At 52.2% G+C, this 19,918-nt stretch overlaps 1 protein-coding gene across 1 annotated transcript in view; it reads right to left on the bottom strand.

The window, feature by feature from the left end:
- SHANK2 (SH3 and multiple ankyrin repeat domains 2) overlaps positions 1 to 19,918 on the bottom strand; it is a 428,866-nt gene that overhangs the window by 196,046 nt on the left and 212,902 nt on the right. The window contains exon 7 of the mRNA XM_023518280.1: positions 16,008 to 16,083. Coding sequence (XP_023374048.1) covers positions 16,008 to 16,083 — 76 coding nt within the window. The remainder of the gene's footprint in view (positions 1 to 16,007; positions 16,084 to 19,918) is intronic.

Here is a 19,918-nt window from a genome sequence, read left to right as displayed (position 1 = left end):
CCCACGACCCCACGATACTGAACAGCGGCTAGGTACTGGCCAGGCGGAGGCCAGCTCCCCCAGCTCTCCCCACCACACCACGACAACTGAGAGAAAAAAATCAAATCTGAAATTGAAAATGATGGACAAAATGCTCTGGGCTGATTAACGGACGGAAGGAAAGACACCGTGGGACCAGCTGGAGTCAAAGGTAAAGAAAGACCCAACACCCACAACCTGGTGCAGGCACACACACGTCAATGTTCACGGTTAAAATAATACGTTACTTCTGCATACGTTTTATGATGCCTTGTTTCCATTAACTGACCATGCATGAGGTGAGAAGGTCTCTGCGGGGCATGGCAGCGGTGCTGAACCGTGGTCCGTACTCTTACTTCTATCTGCCACACTCTCTGTGCTTGCTGTCTCCACCTGCTGAACTCCTCCTCATTCCTCAAAGCCCATTTCGATAGCCACCACTTCCAGGAAGCCCTCATTGCTGTCCCTTGTATGACACTGTGTGCCTAGAGGGAGGGGACCAAGCTGTGTCCCTCCCCACACTCAGCTCCTGGCACAATCTCTGGCCCTTCCCCCAGCCTGCTTCCCACCACAGAAGCTGGGAAAGTTCGACACTTACTTTCTCAGCCTCACCTGCAGTTATAGGTGACTGTGGCCACAGGGCATGGTCTTGACCAAGGAAGACCCCAGGGCAAGTCTGCTAGTACCTCTGGGAAAGATTTAACTACTTAGGGGAGGGAGAGAGGAAGAGGGGGGGGGTTAGAGGCTGCTCCCTGGAAACTTTCCCTCTGTATTTCCATGTAGGTAGGATTTGCTATGGGGAGATAATATTGATACTTGGCGCTGCAGCCACCATCTTGTCACCATGAGGGAGAGGCCAGGCAGTCTGCAGAGATGCCACTGTCCTTGGAACAGATGTTGGCCATGTCCTCCTCTGGACTTGCCACTGTGGTCTTAGCCACCATTAGTAGTTTTTATTACTTGCAGCCAAATGCTTCCCTAGGGATATTAGCTGAGTATTTGGAACCTGGAGCAGCAGGAGGGGCAGGCTGACTCTGGATAAGCAGATGTGGCCAAGAAATCTGGAGGCCTCTGAGCTATATTCTGGGCTAGGGGAGATGGACTTAGCCCCCTGTTCTTCCAGTGACACTAGTCACTGGTGATGAGGACTCACAAGCCCTGGTGACACAGACTGGGTCCTGCCCCATACTCAGGGAAGACTGATCACTGCCCCTCCTCTCCAGGAGACCCTCAGTCCAGGAAGTTGAGAGAGAAGGAAAGTGGTATTCTTAGAATTAGCTCCTCAAATTTCCCGCTAACTAGGACAGTGACTTAGTTATCGTGGCTAATCCCAGGGTTCCAGGCAATCACCTGTACAAAATACGGTTGGGGACGAAAGGCACACCTGAGCTGGGAAGCTGCTAAAAAGCCAAGTGAAGCAGAGAACCATAGATTTCAGACACAGATGGGAGCTTCGTCATGGTGCAGACCAGGAGCCTGGACTTGGCAAAGGCAGCTCACGGCCGAGCCCAGACATGGCATCTGCTAATGTGCCCCTGACTCAAAGGCCAGCTCACCCACAGACGGGCTTTGAGCCAGGCCACACAGCGATGCAAACGGAAAGTCTCCACAACATCCCTGGCTGAGCAGCCAACTTCCTCCTCCTGAACTGGGTGTGTGGAGGTACGGCTTCTCCGTCCTTGGAGCATTCCCTGGACAGCCCACTATACGGGAAGTTTGCCTTGCTCAAACAAAGCCTGCATTCCCTCTGACCTTTGATGATACCCACTGCCCTGCCTTTGGGGGCTAAGCTTTGGGGGCTGAAATGTCTTCCAAGAAGGTAAAGGTGAGATCAGTTCCACTGGACAACCTGACTCGTTGCTATCCACACAAGAAAGGCCACCCCTGGGGTGGCGCCTGGGGCTCAGTAAGTAGGGTGCCAACCCCATATACTGAGGGTGGTGGGTTCAAACCATCCCGGCCAAATAGCAACAAAAAAATAGCCAGGTGTTATGGCAGGTGCCTGTAGTTTCAGCTACTTGGGAGACTAAGGCAAGAGAATTGCCTAAGCCCAGGAATTGGAGGTTGCTGTGAGCTGTGACGCCCCGGCACTCTACTCAGGGCAACAAAGTGAGACTCTGTCTCTTAAAAAAAAAAAAAAAAAGAAAAAGAAAGGCCACCCCTTATGTGAGCACTTGAGAGGCTGAGATGATCTTGAAGATGTATGGGGGCAGGGCTCTGTAGGAGCACGGGGTCACACACAGTGTGTTCCCCAGCAGCCCCCAGCGGCCGTGCTCAGGGCTCTGGGGGACAGGTCCCTCCTGAGCTGGGGAGATGCTCACACCCTCTTATGCAGCTTGTCTGGTGTGTGGGGAAGGAGCCTGACTTGCCCACTGAGCTGGAGCTTCATTTTCCGTGGTGTCCAGACAGAGGTGCTAGGTCAGTATGTCACTTAATCCTCCAAAGACACAGCACAGCCCATCTGCCAGCTGCAGGTGCCAAGTGTCCCAGCATTTAGCCCCAGCTGGTTTCTTTCCTTAATTTATTCCCTGTTCTCCAAGACTTCCTAATTTCCTCTTTGTTTTCCTCATTATTCTCTATTAAAGCCAGAACTCCACCACATGAAGGCTACCCCCAGCCATCCGCAGCCACCCAGGCCGTCCCCTCTCCTTCCCCAGCTCTTGACAGGCTCCTCCCGAGCTCCCTCCCGTCATGATCCTCTGTTTCTGGTTTGCACAGAGCAGAAACTTTCCTAGCAGTGATCTGTTTGGCTCCACGCTGCTGTCTCCAAACCCAGGCTGGATCAATCTTGATTTCCTGTCCTTCCTTCCTGCTTGGGAAAGATCTCTTCCCTCAGAGAAGCTATGACATGACTGTCATTCCCCACAGACCCCTCTGTCCCCCAGACTCCAACACTCACTCTCATACACCTGCAGAGCTTAGGACTCCTGGGTTTGGCACAACAGAGTTCTGCGGAGATACACTCGGCAGACTCCCTCCCCCAGCACTGGGAAGAGCAGGACCACAGGCCAACAGCAGGGGCCACAGCCCCTTCAGTGCAAAAGTAGATAACTAAATGGGGATGGTGACAGTCCCTCTGAGGTCAGCAACCACGATATGCCAAGCCCTGTGTGAAGCCCCTACATATGTTCTCTCTCAAATGACAGACTTTGGAGGGAGACCCTATTTTCTTTCCCATTTTACAAATAAGGAAGCTGTAACTCAGAGAAGTTCAGTGACCAGCTCAAGGTCACACAGCTGCGAGCAGAGCCAGCCCCTTTTGAGAAATGTACCTGGCAGCATTGGGCCTACCTGCTGCCTCAGTGATAAGTACAAAGGGCTGCCGTGTCCCATCAGGGTGTACCCAGGGAAAAGTGGTCAGAGCCAGGCATGGGCCCTGCCAAAGGACCAAAGCCTTAGTCCTAGACTGGTAAGGATGTCAGAAGGAGTGTGTCCTCCTGTCCCTTTACTTTTCCACCTCCTATAGCAACTGCCTGCCATCCAATTAGCCCGTCTGCCCATTCACAGAGCCAAGAACCTTCCAAAATGACCTGTTATTTTCCTGCACATTCCAGGGCAGCCCCACTGGAATGGGAGCCTCAGGAGGGCAAAGTGTCATCTGTCCCATGACCACACTCCTGAGTGACAGAGGCAGAGACTGGAGTGATACAGCCACAGGCCAGGGACCTCTAGCGGCCACCAGGAGCTGGAGGAGAGATGGGGAGCAGAATCTCCCCTGGAGCCTCCAGAAGGAGCCCACCTTGCTGACACCTTGACCTCAGGCTTTTGGCTTCTAGAACCGTGGGGCAATAGATTCCTGCTGCTTCAAGCTGCCTGGTGTGTGGCATTTATTCCAGCAGCCCAGGAAACTCACAGGGAGCACGGCCAGGAGCCCTGTACAGCTGCACCAAGAGGATGGTCGTGGGCTTGGGAAGGCCGAGCCGGGCCCCAGCCCTGCCTGTGCACAGATGTGGCCGGGATGTGTAGGTGCTGAGCCGACTGCAGGGAGCTCATTGTCTCATGAAGGAAGGGCCTGAAGAGCAACCATGGACCTCAGGGATGGCCGTGACTGTCCCCACGGGACCCCGTACAGGCAGGCTTTTGAAGGTCTTGAGATAACCAGCACCCTCACCCAGCGGGGCTGTTCCTGACTCGGCAGTAGGAAGAAAGACCTGAACATCTTCCTGGGTGAAGAGCAGGGTGGGAAGGAATTTCTGTGCATTAGGTCGAGGGCAGCCTTGCTCCGGGCACCACCTGAGAATAGCCCTTCCTTGGCCCAGCCCTGGCCTGTCTGCCACCCTCGGACCAGCACCTCTGTTCCTGGACGCAGGGAGGACTTTGGGGCTTCCAAGGTAGCAAATGGTCTCCCCTCCTGCTGGGCAGGTGGCCTCACCCCAGCATCACCGCTGTGGGTTTTCCCAGCTGGCACACAGGCCCAGAACTCATCTCCTACCATAAATGTGTCATAATGACCTGGGGTCCCACAGAGCCCCGTGTAGGGTGGGGAGATGTAGGTGACGCCACCTGGCAGGAGCTGGAGGCCCTGGGCTCATCCTCGTCCCCTGCTGCGGCACACATTCCAGCCTTGGCCTCGTCCCTGCAAGGTGGGCTCTGGCTCCCCGTCCCCAGGAGCAGCTCTCGGCTAACACAGACCCCAGCTGACCTGTCTCAGAGTCTGTTCTCTGTTCTTCATAAGCCGCCTCCTCACAGTGCCCTGTGAGTCCCTCGCTGCTGCGGTAACACCTTATACAAATTTGATGGCTTAACCCCCAAATCTGCTCGCTTACAGTTCTGGAGGTCAGGAGACCTGCGGGGCTAAAGCTGTGGTACCAGCAGCACTGGGTCTGCCCGGGGGCTCAAAGGGGACTCTGTTTATTTCCTTCTCCACCTCAGGCCCTCTGAGACTACTCTGATAAGGACCTTGATGACACTGGCCCACCTGGTTACTTCAGAGCAACTTCTATGCTTAAGGTCAGCTGACTGACTGACAAAGTCCCACTGCATCCACAATTCTCACGGCCAGGGAGACCCATAAAGTCACAGGTCGCAGGGTCAGGACTTGGATGTCTCTGGGGGCTGTGATTCATCCCGCCACCCCCCACCTCAGACTCCCTGGTGAGGCTTGAAATATACAAGGCTCTAACACAGGACGGGAGTTTTCAGCCATCCCTCCCTGAATGGGGGGGGGGGTGATTCATCAAATCTGAGGCCCCATCCTTGTGGGGACATGGAACAGAATAGAGGTGCACGTGGCCAGTGAGCCAACAGGCAGGTCCCAACACTGAAACACTCACATTCACTTATGCTAATCACTTTGACCCTGGGCAATCCTGGGCAATCATCAGCCCCCTGGCTCCCTGGGCTGCCAGCTCTGCCATCAGGCCCCCTCACTGGGGGAGGTCTGGTCTCCCATCCACGGGAGCCACCGGCACCTGCCACCCCTGGGAGGGTCCTGCCTCCTGAAGCGGGAGCTGGCACCAACCCACACTGACTCTGCTCCTCGATGTGGGGCCCCGTTTCTCTTGGCAACACTGGATGGTGGAAACCACTGAACAATTCACTTCTGCACAAAGGTGTCAGCACGTGTTGCAGGATTCACAGTGGAGGAGAATTTGGAAAGAATTCTCTATAGGGCACAATCCAAACCCAACATCTGACACTGACAAATCTCCACCGAGGCCAGTGGGAACCTTATCTTGCAAGGTTAAAGAGCCCATTGGGTTCCCAGCCTAGAAATTAATGAGATAAAGATGAAACGTGAGTCCCCTGGGGTGTTATCTCCGCAGAGGCCAAGAGCCGCACATCCCTCTACTTCCACCCAACCGTGCTCAGAAAGCAGACCCATAATCGGCAGGGCTGCCTCAGCTACCCTGGGCTGCGCCCGTCACAGGCTCCTGTCATGGTCCCCAGCACAGAGGCCACCTCATTTACAAGCAGGACTGATGGACATGTGGAGCCTCCTGGATCACTCAGAGCTGCCTTACGGCTCAAGTCTTTGGTTCAGGAAGGGGTCTGATACTGTGCCTGGGGCAGGGATACCCAGAACCCCAGAACCTGTCAAGGATCTTGGGCGAGAATGTAAGGCAGCTTGAGCCGTCCAGAGGGGGAAGGACAACAGCGTGTGGGCCCCGAGCCTGTGGTTCTAGGACCTGATGTGACAGAAAGACGCCTTCAAGGGCACAATGGGGCAGGTGTTATGATGGTGATGAACTGGAAACCACTGAGCCATGACCAGGAGGAGCCTGGCTGGGCACCCTGCAGCTCACTGCCAGGTGGCTACCAGGAAGGGGCCCTGCACGCAGGCCGACCTGGGAGCCAGACAGCAGCAGAAGCAAATGCAGGACGCTGTGCACGCCGCTGCAGCCTGCTGTGGCCCCACAAATACACACGGAGACGCCATAGCGCTGTGGGCTGGTGGGCACTGAGGAGGTGATATTCACTTTACATATTTCTGCATTCCTTGTAAAGCACGTACTGTTGTTTTCTAAAAGGCCAGGGAAGCTGGGAGGAAAGTTGAGAAATGGGAAGAAGTTTCTGGCCTGCCTGAGGCCACACGGAAGGAGGCGTCAAGCCGTTGTCTCCATGGGTGGGGACACTCCAGGTCCACTGTTGAACACTGTCACAGACATTGTCTGGGAGAAGCCGTGGTGGGAAGGAAATGGAGGCATGAGAGGAAGGCCCCAGTCGCAGGAGGATGCAGAAGACGGGGACGGACGCTGCTGCTCATCACGGCCACCAAGCTGGGGCTGCCCTGGGGCCTTCATGGCCTCACCAAGGCCTAGGGGTCATGGGTCACCTTGAAGGTGAGAAAACCAAGGCAGAGGGCTTGGTGACATGTCTCAGGTGATCAGCGGGAGAGGAATAAAGCCAGGACCCAATGAGAGGGGTGCTGTGGCCTCTGAGTTGTGCCTGGGGACACTTCTCTGATAGCCTTGGTTTCCCCGATGGCCTCCCCCACCCCAGGCTCTCCAGTGGCTCAGGATTTGACAAGCGCTGCCCCCCCCCATGGTAGGTCAAGGCCCCCAGATGGATGCACAGCAGCTTCTAAGCTGGGTCTTAGACCCCTTCCCTTTTCCCCCATTGGATGCTGTTTTCAGAGGGTCTAAGCATATTTAAGCCAGAAGAACCTGCCTTGCTTTGGTCCACAGAGAAGAAGGTTCAAAGCCCCCAAAGTCAGGCATTTAACATCGTAAAAGTGCTGGGGACACTGACTGTGGCAAGGCCAGAGGCCACCTCCTGTTGAATCCCTGAGTCCTGGAGAAGAGAATTGTAGGCCTGGCCAAGCCAACAGCCCCTGGCCATCCTGAGGGGCCCCTGACTCAGTTGTTCCCAATCTCCCACCAAGTGCCAGGCTTCTGCTCAGCAACCTGCATTCTTGCATTAAATCTGCATCTCAATTGCAAATGTTAATTCTCAGATGGCACAGGTGTGTGAGCAGCATAGGGCAGGTGAATAGAGAGACTGGAAGGGAACACAGGGCCCTCTGCACCTCACTGAACCCCTACTCGATCAAGGAATCCCTTCCCTTTCATGACTGAGCTTGGACACAGTGTTCCCGGGATGACCTGTGTCACTGCTGTGTGACCACCTGGTCATCTGTGCACCCTCACTTCAAAACAAAACACATCATGCCCTTAGTTTTCAATGACTGCTTGTCCCATAGATAGACACAAGAGTCCATGTCTGTCTTCACTTATGAGCTTGTAGTGGAAACAGGGCTCCTGGCTTTCTGGTGTTTGACCTAAACGAATATGATTAATGTGGGCTCTGCCTTAAGCTGCTACATGCAGAGATCTGCCTGCATGGGCCTGGCTGGTTTGTTCCCACAGATATCCCAAAACGACGTCTCTCAAGCTTTAGAAGCTTATCCTACCACTGAAAGCAGAAGCTCTTGGACAATAAAAATGTGATTGACAAAATAATAACTTAAGAAGACAAGGTGGAAGTTGGAGAAGAAATTTCCCAGAATACAGAGCAAAAGGCAGCTTCTGGAGAGACTCAGTAATAAATGGGGTGAACTCAAAATGGTCTAACCGGAAACACAGAAAGACCTGAGAGAGAGAGAAATTGAGGGTATTATCAAGTATTAAAAAAAAGATATTCTTGAAGCTGAAGCTGCTTCAATCTGAGGGCGCCTCCAGGAGAGTGAACCCAACAAATAAGAGACCCACACTTAGACACATTGTCAAATTTCAGAAGAGTAAGAAAAAGCAGAAGCTATGACATTCCTAAAAAATTCTAGAGAGAAAAATAAAGGGTCACATACAGTGACATGGGAACCAGAGGCATCATTACTTCTCGACAGCACTAGGTAGTGGTGTGATGACAATGAAGTCATGACTTGAAAATTCAGAGGTAAAACTACTTTGAACCTAGAATTCTACAACATTGAGAACATTCAGTAACTGGAGGGTTTTCAAACACAGACGTTTATACTCCAGATGCCTTTAGTTGAAGTTGTTACTTGAGGATATGCCCCAGCAGAACAAGGGCAAAGACAAGAAACAACTTACTTGTCCAGGAGCTCAGGGAAGGGTAATTGCAGAGAGACGGCTGTGTACTGGGAACAGGAGTCTAATTGCAACAGAGTGTCAGAGGCCGCCAATAAGAAAGTATAGATTCCAGGATACAGAAGACACAGGATGATATACTTTAGCCGTATGCTAAAGAAGACACAATTCTCCTCTCACAAGAATAAAAAGAAAGGCTATCAGAAACTTCAGGAAAAATAAAAAGCTCATGTGAAAATCATGATCCTAAAGATGAAGGTAAAATGTGGGATAACTCTGAAAAACTGATAGAGTGAAAGAAAAAGGGTCCATTGGTCTGCGATATTAGAAAGACCCTTCTTCTCATAGGTGTGTAAAGAGGAAGGGATATCCAGTCCCATTCTCAGTGGTGACATAAACATTTATGTTGTCATAATAATGATAATATGATAATGCTTTCTGCTGGATTTAAACTTTTAAATCCAATTTAATAGGTAGAACAGAGAAGACTTAAAATTTGAATATAACAGTGGGTCAAGCGATACTGTCTTAAAGTTTATTAAATGAGAGATGAATTTGAGAATGTTACTTAAAGCTAATCAATTTGCAGACTGGCAAGAACTATTCAAAATTGGTCGTGGGGCCAGAACCATGAAAGCCTCACCTTTTCTAGCAAAGAGTCACATTTTTAATTAAGGAATTAAGAAATAAGGGGGTGGGGGGTGATCACAGAAATGTGGAGGTAACTATCAGAATAAAAAGCAGAAAACGTTTTAAAAGTGGCTCCTCTGCCAAGTGGGCTGTGTGGCTGGGGCCGGGGTGGGGCAGGCAATGGTTTTGTTCCATTCTTAGCCCTGCCTGTGTCGTTTCCTTTAATTAATTAATTTCACTGCACACGTGTAGCACTTAGATCAAAATTGATGGAGGGAGGAAAAATGTTAAACCAAGAGTTCATTAAGAATGGACAGGGGCAGGGCCCTGAGGCACGCAGACCACGGGGTGCCGCAGAGAACAGAGAGCTTAGACAAGGGGCAAGAGCTTAGACAAGGGGAGCTGGACAGTATCGCTTAACCCTCTCTTGTATTTAATTTCATATTTTAAGTCTTCTCAGTTGTACCTTTTAAGTTGGATTCAAAAGTTTAAATCCAGCAGAAAGCATTATCATATTGTCATTATTATGATAACATAAATGTTTAGTCAATACAGAGAATGGGACTGGATTTCACTTCCTCTTTACAGACCTATGGGGGAGCGGGAGGAGAGCAAAGGGGAGCTGGACAAGGACAAGGGGAGCTGGGTGAGAGCAGGAGAAACAGCAGGGGGAAAGAAATGGAGAAGGGGGCGGGAGATACTCAGGCTCTGGCCTGGGCACCAGGCAGGCTGTCCATCACAATGGTGACCATAGAGAGAAAAGCAGTACTCCCTGGAGAAATGACTCTCCCCAACGGCGATGGGGCCCCACCACCACCTGCAGCACGCTGGGAGAGCCAGATAGAAGAGCTGGGCAGCTGGTGGTCCTGACGTCTGCCTGTGCCTATGTCCCACACCTCTCTTTTTCTTTCAAAAAAAAATTACAAAAGTACTATCTACTTGTAAAATATAACAATTCAAAAAGTATGAAATAAAACCTGAATCCATCTCTTCTGCCCCCTGATGTGCCCCAAAGGAGCTGCCACACAGGCGGGCGCCATTATTAGTCCCCAGGTCCAGCCATCGATGGAGAAAGAGTAAGAATGTTCTGTTTCCTTCACACCCGGCCAGTGAACATTCTCAGAAATGGATCCCTCTTTTTTAAGTCTAAGAAATCATAAAAAATACATAAAAATACAAAATAATAGTGGAGGAAGAAGGGGGAAGGGGGGCAGATCCATGTGTCATGCCATTCAGTTCGCTGGGGCCATCTTCCCGAGCACGGGGGTGGGTTTCAGAGGCACAGCAGCTACCCACACGTGCTGCTCACGGCTCGGCACCCGCTGGATTGTACACAGCTCATGCCTGTCAGGAGCTGTAAGCACTACACATATTTTCACACTCATGCTTACCAGGAACACAACTGGAGACACAGAAGGGGGAACAGCAATACCTCCGCTTTGCAACAGGCGAAGGGGCAGAGAGGGAAAGCAAACTGCTCGAGTCACACGGTGACTTTGTTGGAAAGTCAGACAGAAAACTGAGGGCAGCTCATTTTTCAGGGACATTAAAAGCTTCAGAGACTATACACATACGCTTCTACGCATAGAGTCTGTCTCTAGAAAGATCCCCAGGAAACTGGCAACAGAGCTTCTCTCTGGGTTGAAGAACTTGTGGGCTGGAAAGGCATGGAGGGAGAGAGACTTAATCGTCACATTCTACTGTTTCCTGTATGCTTTGAATTTTTTGACCGAGTGTACGTATTTCCCATTACCAAAGTGGAACATAAAACTGGGCCTGCAAGTCTTGAAAATGAGCAGCTTTGGCTGGTCGATATCCCACTGGTGAGTGGGCACAATTCGCCATCTTTCTAATTCACTAAGAGAAAGCTGGTTTGGCTAAAGGAGAGCTTGGGCCCAACCCTTCCCCGAGTGGTGCTTATGGACATGCTCCTTACGAGCAGGCTGGAAGCTGCGTGTGCGGCTCTCACGGTGCCGTGAGAGGTAGCACAAGGGCTGCGTCGCCACTAAGGACTGAGCCTGAGGCCCACCTGCTCCTGGGGAGATTCTCCCTACACAATCCCTCACCTGTGCCCAACGCGTCCACGGGTCCTGTCCTTCCCAACTGTACCCCGCACCCTCAGTCCATCCACCTCTGCATCCCCACTGCCTCCACCAGTGCAAACCCCCATTGCCACTTGGACTGGGTGGCAATGTCTCCTCACCAGTCCCCATTAGTTCTACAGTCACTTCTCTTTAAAGCACGAGGAAAGCCAAGCTCCTGTGATGAAGCACGAGGTCTTCCCCTGACATCACCCTCTCTACTCTGCCAGTTCTCTGCTGTCCCCGCAGTCAGGGGTCAGGTCCCCTCACCTCAGTGCCTTTGCGCTTGCCAGACCTTTTCTAAAGGGCTGGTTCCTCTTCAGCCCTTGGAGTTGACTCAGAAGTCCCTTCCTCAGAGACATCTTCCCTGCAGCGGGCCTGATCCACCCTGCCCAAGAGACTCTGCGAGAGTGCTGCTAATTTGCTTCGTAGCATTAACAATAAAGTAAAATCCTCTGGCTTATTAATGTGTTAACTTTAGAGCTTATCCTTATTAACTAGGCTGTAACCTACAAAGACTGCGCTTGTCTGGCTTACCTCCGTCCTAAAACAGTCAGGCCTTGGTCAACATTGGTTAAACAGATGGATAGGTGAGTAGACGGCTGGTGGATGAGTAGATGGACAAATGGGAAGATGGACAGATGGACGGATGATGGGTAGAAGCATGGAGGGATGAGTGGGTGGCTGTCTGGGTAGAGGCCAGGATGGAGCTGTTCAGCCTAGAGGGAGACCCTGAGGTCTGTCCCCTGTCCCTCCCAGGTAGACGCCTCCTGGGGTCCCAGGCTGAGGATTTGATTAGAGGAGTGGGAACTTGAGATTCCCCTTCCTGTGTTGACATATGTTTTCTGAAATGACACCAAAACCTCTGTAAAGTGCCACACAGAAGTGGCCCCTCAAGCCTTTGCTGTCTGACCCTGATCAACGTGGACATTTCTGGTCCCCTCTCTTGCTGTGTCTGGGCAGGTGGAAGGGAGTCCCCAGTAGGGAACAGCTAGAGGAATCAGAGTCGTGCCCAGCGGACAGGTGTGTCTTAGCAATTGGCTCTTTACTCTGAGGAGTTGTGGACATGAGGGGTGTGACGGTGAGAAACCGCCTTGGCTCAGAGACATTTCCACCAAGTCTTGCCTCCCATTGTGCTTTTATCACATCCACACCTGCAGTGGAGTGGCCTTGGCCCTGTGCCTCCCGCCCAGATGGCAGCCACACACCCACAGCAGATGAGTGGCCCGTGGGACTGGCATGGCACCCAGGTTCCCAGCACACAGCAGGCTACTTCCAATATGAATTCTGAGGAGGCTCATGCCCTGCCCACTGTTCTACACCTGAACCTCACGACCATGCCATCCAATACCCCTTCTGCTCGAGAAGAGGCACTGATGGTCATCCTCTCGCTGCAGACCGGCCTGGAGCCAGGCTAGTCCCAGGGTAACAGTGACATGCAAAGCTGCCCGCCTCCTCATGCACAAGCTCCATAGGGCCACCCAGCCAGCTCCAAGTCTGGCCACCTGCTGGATCCCCAACTCCATGGGCCCCTTGGGCTAACGCTGCACCCTCACGAACAAGCTCAGGTGCCCAGGCACTACCCCAGGTCACAGCATCACTTCACCTTTCCCACAATGCTTTGGGATGTGATGAATTCACCACCGCTACTCTGGGCTCTCTACTCACCAGCTTCGCCCAACGCCAGGCAGCTGTGTAGCATCTCCACCTGGACTCTGTGGTCCAGCTGACCAGGCCTTGCCCCTGGGCCCAGACGTTCGCTCGTGGGGCCGAAGGCGGTCCCCTAACGTGGCCTTCCTTTTTCAGCATCAGCGTCCTTCTCTCAAGGGCAACAAAACCCCTGCTTGGCAAGGTCCCTGGGAGGGCTCGATGGCTGCCCCGGGAGCAGGGCAGTGCTCATCAGCACGAGGCGGCTGGCACGCAGCCGAGATGAGCACGGACTCAACCCTTGTTTCTTTTACTGAAACAGCGGGTCTCGTGAGGCCCAGGGCTTGTCTGATCCCTCACCACAAGACGGGAACAGCTGACTCTTCATTTTGCTCAAGGACAGAACATTTTAACACTTGCTTAGAAGCTACCAGTTGACCCCCAGGGTGGCCCAGGCATCCTTCTTCTCTGTGGTCCCAGCTTCTGGGACAGAGCAGGTATTCAGCATACACGTAAAAGCCCCCATCTGGGCCTGAAACACGGAGATTCAGAGCTGGCAGGGGTCTTGGAGGTCATACAGTCCCACCTTGTGTGACATTCTGGCAAGTAAATCCCCAGAATAGGGAACCCTGCTTGGCTCCCTCCAATGGCGGGGAGCTCACCACCTCCTGAGGCAACCTGTTCTACGACAGTTCTGAGTGTCTTCCTTCAGCTGAGCTGCAGCCTGTGTCCCTGGGGCTGTCCAGTCCTGCTGTCAGCAGTGGGTCATACCTTGGCTACATGACTCCCAGCCAGTGTGGCTCCGTGGTCATCTCTCATCCCTGGTCCATCAAGTCAGGTCCTTCCAACACTCCTGTGAGCCCTGTTTCAGTGTGGAGGGCACATGCAGGCCCACCCATCCACGTACGCAGGCACCTCTCTGCCCGAGAGATGCAGGCCTGGCTGGGGGGGGGGGCCTCTCTGCAAGAGCCATAGCTGAGGCCCAACTGTTGCCAGGACCCTTCTGGCCTTCGGAGGGCACTTTCTACCTGAACCCCCACTTTTACACAGGCAGCCCTCCCCTCAAGTTAATCATGGTAACCACTTTCCCAGGCGGCTCATGAGCCGTGGTACTGTGTACCACTGGGCTCACCAGACCCTCCTTGCTAGAATGGGAGCCCAGTATGAGTATGACAGGCCCACTGACCATGGCCGCTTGTGCAGGGCCCACCATGACAGGATGTGTCCTGCCGCTGCAGAGATGATTCATCTGGCCCAAACAGAGCCTTACTCGGAGAAGCTGTGGTCAGGTGTGGCTCCCTGGAAGCCGCCAGCCACAGATTACAACCTGGGCCTCATGGTCAACAAGTGGGCAATCATAGCAAGATCCTGAAAGCTTGCAACACCTGCTGGGGATGGGGGGGCGGTCCTGGCCCCCACTGGACATGCTATTCCTGACTTTGTACATTTTATTTACAAAAGGGGTGGCAGGAAAAAGTCAGTGTTGAAATGAGGTCCAACTAGCAATTCCACTCCTAGGTTCAAACAAAGCCTTACATGCGAATGTCCACGGATTACCCTGCAGGACAGCCAAAGGGTGGAAAGCACCCGGAGTCCACTGACGATGAAAGGAAAAGCCTCGTGTGGCCTCCCCCTGCAGGGGAGTGTCAGGCAGCCTTACAAAGACAAGAATTTCCCGAGGACCAGCCCAGTGATAGGACCTAGGCACACAAAGACACAGACTGAGTGATTCCACTGACAGGAAGTGCCCAGAACAGGGGCCGGGAGTCACCATTGAATGTGGCCCAATGAAAGAGCTCTGGGGGTGGGTGGTGGTAACGGCGCCGCGACCCTATGAGTGGTCTTAATGTCACTGACCTACACGCTTAAAAATAGAAGCCCAAGCCCAAGAAACGTTTCTTTCTGCATATTATGTGTATTTTGGCACAATAAGAAAATACTGGGATGGAGGAATGATGAAGTGTGGATGCCCCTGCAGTGTGGATGAGCCTCAAAACCATGATGCTGAGTGGAAGAAGCCGGACCCCACTTGGTGTCGTCACCCTCACACGCTGTATGGTTCCACTTACACGCAGCACCAGGATGGGCAACTTCACAGGGACAGAAAGCACGTGGGGCTGAAGGCAGGGGGGCGGGCGTGACGGCTAATGTGTGACAAAAACCCTTTGGGACCAGACAGTGGCAACGGTTGCCCAATATTGTGAACCTGCTAAATGCTGCTGATCTGAGCACTTAAAACGATAACTTTTAGGTTATGTAAATTTTACCTCAGTTAGAAAATAAAACCCCAAACAACCCAGGTGGGACCCCTCGGCAGGCAGGTGAGAGAGAAGGGAGCAGGCCCGAGCTGCTCTCTGTAGACTCCTGGGAGATGGGGAAGACCCCAGGGAGGGTGCTGGACCCTTCCCACCCTGGCCCCAGGCGCTGGCCTCTCCGGCCCGATATTTTCATGGTCCACCAAGAACTCTCTGAGTCGGGGCCTGGGCTCCCCACAAAAAGGGCCCCTTCGTGCCCTAGGCCAGCAAGACCTTTCCCTAGCAAGGCCTCCCCTAGAGGAAGAGGGACACAGGAACCCGAGAAGTCCCACAGCCTGTGCTGCACGGTTCCTGCAGGAAAACCCAATCCTGTGCCCACGCCCGTCCCATCATCAAAGGTACAGGGTTCTTTGCACATTTGCAAAAAGCAAACACATCCAAACTGGCTATGCTTAAAGGTCTGCCTGCGTGGTGTCACCCCTCAAGGGAATGGGCCTTCCTTAATGACGCCTGGAAGGTGCAGGAATGAATATGGGAAGTGCAGTTGGCAGAAACCCAGACCCAGGGCATCCTGAACGCTCCCCTGGGCCGATGCCACCACCCCCACACTGCCTTGCGGCTCCTGTGGCCAGTTGTGGTCACTTTTAACACCTGTGCTCCTTTTTTTCCAAAACAAAGCCGGCCAGCCCTCTCCCTGGGGCCACAGGTGTGTTCTGGCTGGACCCGAACTGCAGGTGCCACAAATACCAGGCAGGGGCCCGGGAAGACAGTGGACACGCAGGGGAAAGCAAGCAAAGCGGCCTGCAACCTGGAGGGTCTAGAGCTTTCTCGGCACAAAGGAGCATCTTTGACCAGAGGGTCCCGGCAGAGAAAGAAGTGCTTCTTACCTGGAAGTATCAAAGCTGTCATACGAGCCCACCGTGTAGTGTCTGAAGAGTTTCTTGCTGCGGTCTGCACGGGTTTCTGCACAGAGAGGGAAGAAAAACATGGCTTAGACAAATTGCGGTCCCAGAATGCTGAACCCACAGGAGGCTGACGGGGCTGCTCTCATCCCCATGAAGCATGAGATCCGCTCTCCTGGGGAGGTCTGGGCAAAAGATGTAGGCTGGTTCTGGACTTTGCAAACTCTGGGGAACATATATGAGCCTGGTGCTGACCACTGATGAGCCGAGAGTTCTGCTTCAGATGGAGGCAGAGTCCTGTAGGCCCCAGCCCCACGAGGAGGCAGGAAAAGTGTGTGCCTGGCAGGGAGGGCGGAGCAGCTCCAGCTCAACAGCCACAGCCCACTCCACACGTGGAACCTGCTGGAACATGTTCTAAAGTGATGCCCCCAGCCCTCAGCAAATGTGACAGCCGCAAATGACTGCCTCTGGGAAAAGAAAGAACGTTTATTGTTATTTTGTTGATTGTAGTTGCTTTCTCAAAAAACCCCAAACAAACAAACATGATCAACGTTTCTAATTAAGTCCTCTGCCCGCCTCCCTTACTCAGCAGATTTAGCGTAAACTTCTTGGGAAATGATATGAGCAATGCAATTAGATTTAATAAATGACCCAGTGCGGGAGGCAGAAAAAAAATCCCACAACACAAATACTTGAAATACAGCGGTTCCTGATTTAATGTTTAGATATTTTCCTCCCAAATAAGATTTCCTGCACAATTTCCTTCCTAAACCCAGCAAAACATTCAGAGAAATTATGCAACTGACTTCAAGTAAATGGCCTGAAATCTAATTTAAACTCTGTAAATAACCTCTCTGTTGTCAGCCTCTGCCATCTCATTTCTGAGGTAAATGTTTCTTTGTCTTGAACCCCAAGATGCACACTTGCACTTCAAAAGTGAACACTGGTGAGGGTATTGAGAACATCTGGCTTCTTTACAGCACAAGAGCTGCTCCCTGGAAGCACATACCCCCGTTTCTGTACAGGGTAGGGTTGCCATGGGGTGGGAGGAAGGGGGTGAGTGTCCCAAGCCCAAGACTACATTTCCCAGCTGCCTCAGCACCTGGGTGAGGCCACGTCATTCTCACCAATGGAAGGTGAGCACATGCAGGGTGGGGAGAAGCAGGTGTCCCAAGCCCAAGACTACATTTCCCAGGTGCCCTAATGGTGGGGTGTGGCAATGTTAGCAGTTCTCACCAATGGGACATAAGCACATGGGTTGGTGGAGGAGGCAGCTGTCCCTGGCACGGGACTACATTTCCCAGATGCCCTTGCGCCTGGTGTGGCCACATGAACAGTGCTCACCAATGGGATGTGAGCACACGGGGGATGGGAAAGGGGCCTGCCCTAGCCTAGGCTTCTGCAAAAGCCAGTGTGTTTTCCCTGCCAGCTCCCAGCTCAGGCCTCCAAGGTCCAGGAGGATGGTGGAGTCAACAGCTGGAGTCAAGATACCTTGGTCTCTGCACCGGACTGTTCCATGAGCAAGAATTAAATTTCTGTTGCCGTAAGCTGTGCTCTTGAGATATACCTGTTACAGCAGCCAGCACTGCCCTATCTGACATGCAAGACAGATGCCCTGTGATTCGGCCTCCACCTGCCTCTCCACCCCTTCCTCATGACCCCCACCCCAGCCTCAGAGGCTCTGTGGATTCAACACTGCTGATTCCTTTAACAGTCACATCTTCATCACCATCATCATCAAGACACTCAATGAGTTCTCCCATGTACCAGGCCCTGCTGTGAGGACATTTGCATATTTGATTGTTAAATGGCCTTGACCACCCAGTGTGGGGGTGGTTTGGGTGGGGGTGTGTGCACAGCCACTCTGCAGGCCCCGTTGAGTCCAGCCAGGAGCAGCCCGCCTCCTCCCACTTCACTGAGTGCCACTCTGCAAAGCCTTGCTCAGGACCATGGGTGCCCTCTCCAGGAAGGTACCTGTTATTTAAAAGAATAAACTCATTTAAGCTTAGAGCATCCTGCTATCTTAAGTGCCCGCCTGTGTACACTACATCACTCCGCACTCATCAACCGCTCCGTACTTGGGTATTAAAGTAACCTAGGTGATGGTCTTCAATGCAATGCTCTGACACTTACTAACGTTCATCTCTTTTCACAGAGCTAATTAAAAGCAATGACATTATATGAGCAAAATAAGCAACTTTAAAAAGTCATACATTATATGTAAATAGATTGCCAAAAATAAAGTTGCCAATAATACAAATTTCTGTCACTTTGTTATATATAAAAAAGGTTACTGAGATATAAAATTTTGGGGCTGCTGACTTAAAATAGCTAACGAGCTGTCGTCCTCTGCCCGCCTCTGTCTCTTTGCATCATCACCATCTCCATCCTCCCTGACATTTGCTCAGTCCTTCCCTGGATCTGTGGCCACTTAAACACATCGAGGAGGGGGAAATGGCTGGATCCATTTTATGGATCAGGACAATAAGGGCTGCCAAGACAAAGTCACACACCCACTAAATAGTGGCCCTGGCAGGCACAGGGGGACAACATCCACATTCCTCACCACATCATACTCTCAGATCCTAGGAGAGGGTCCAGACGACCCTGTGCTCTCCACAATACTCAAAGATGGGGACTTGGCCCTGTTTCTCTCTGTCTCACCCACCCCTGCTGTCTAACCCCTAGTAGATATGCAATGCCAACTCTTGCCAACATAACTGAAGGTACACATTGGGTGATTAGTGCACAAAACACACCACAAGCACACACCATCAGAGTGGCCTGAGTGCATGGGACCCTCACCAGGCCAGGCCCTGGGCCAGACAAGCTGCACACACCTCCCCCGTGCTCAGCATCTGGACTAACCGTGCTCAGATGCCCTGTGACTTCCTCGCTCCCCTCCCTGACACCCTGAGTTCTGCCCACATATAATTTCAGTCATCTTTTGTCAGATCCCCCTAGGAGCCAAGTGTGGTAATTGGAAGAACTCAGCAGGATGAGGCCTCAGGCCCTGATCTCTAGGGCTTAGGACCTCGGAGCTGGCTGCAGAAGGGACCCAAGGATGCTGGGGTGGGAGTGGGGCCCCAGCAGTCAGATGGCAATGTGGAAGGAGGATAGGCTGATATGCCTCTGGTCAGGCTGGGCCATCCATGTGTAAAGGTAATTGAGACTTAGACCTTTTTATGGGGAAGCAGAATAGCTCCTAAAGCCAATGAAGGCCCACAGGGACTGGCCATTAATTCTTATTATTACTCTTAATTACCTCTGTCCCTTAAGTCCCCATGTGGTGGCTTTGTGCTGGTTGTCTAGGGAACAGCATGTTGCAGAGAGCCAACTAAAGCAGGTTTCTGGCTGAGGTCAGGGGCTGCAGGGTCTAGAAGGAGAGTGGGGAGAGTGTAGTGGAACATGTGTGTGAACACACATGAGCATGTGTTTACCAAAGGATAATATTTCAAAGAGGGAATGATTTCTAGGCCAGACCAGTTAGCCAGTGGTCCCCAGACTTCAGGATTTCATGATCAATACAATTTTAAACAGTGAGGAAGGGTAGACCAATGCAAGATATATCAAGTTTTTAACTTGGCTCAGTAAAGACATTAAAAACAATAAATTCCCCTCTGCTGTCACTCTAAGAGAAAGGGATTCTTTAGAAAAGACATTATCTTTGAGTCCCACTAAACAAGTCTTCCCTGTCCTTAGCTCCCAGAAACAGTCACACTGCTCTGAGTTATAGAACTGAGGGGCAGGGAAAGGGACATCATCATCATCACAGTCATGACCACCATCACCACCATCACCACTGTCATCATCAGCATAGTCATCATCATCCTCACCACCACTATCACCATCACAGTCATGACCACCATCACTACCATCATCACCATGGTCATTAC

This window comes from Otolemur garnettii, unplaced genomic scaffold (assembly GCF_000181295.1).
Source record: "Otolemur garnettii isolate 467f Iridium unplaced genomic scaffold, OtoGar3 scaffold00134, whole genome shotgun sequence".
Classification (NCBI taxonomy): Eukaryota; Metazoa; Chordata; class Mammalia; order Primates; family Galagidae; genus Otolemur; species Otolemur garnettii.
The sequence above is the reverse complement of the archived record's forward strand: the minus strand, read 5'-3'. Positions and strand labels throughout refer to the sequence as shown.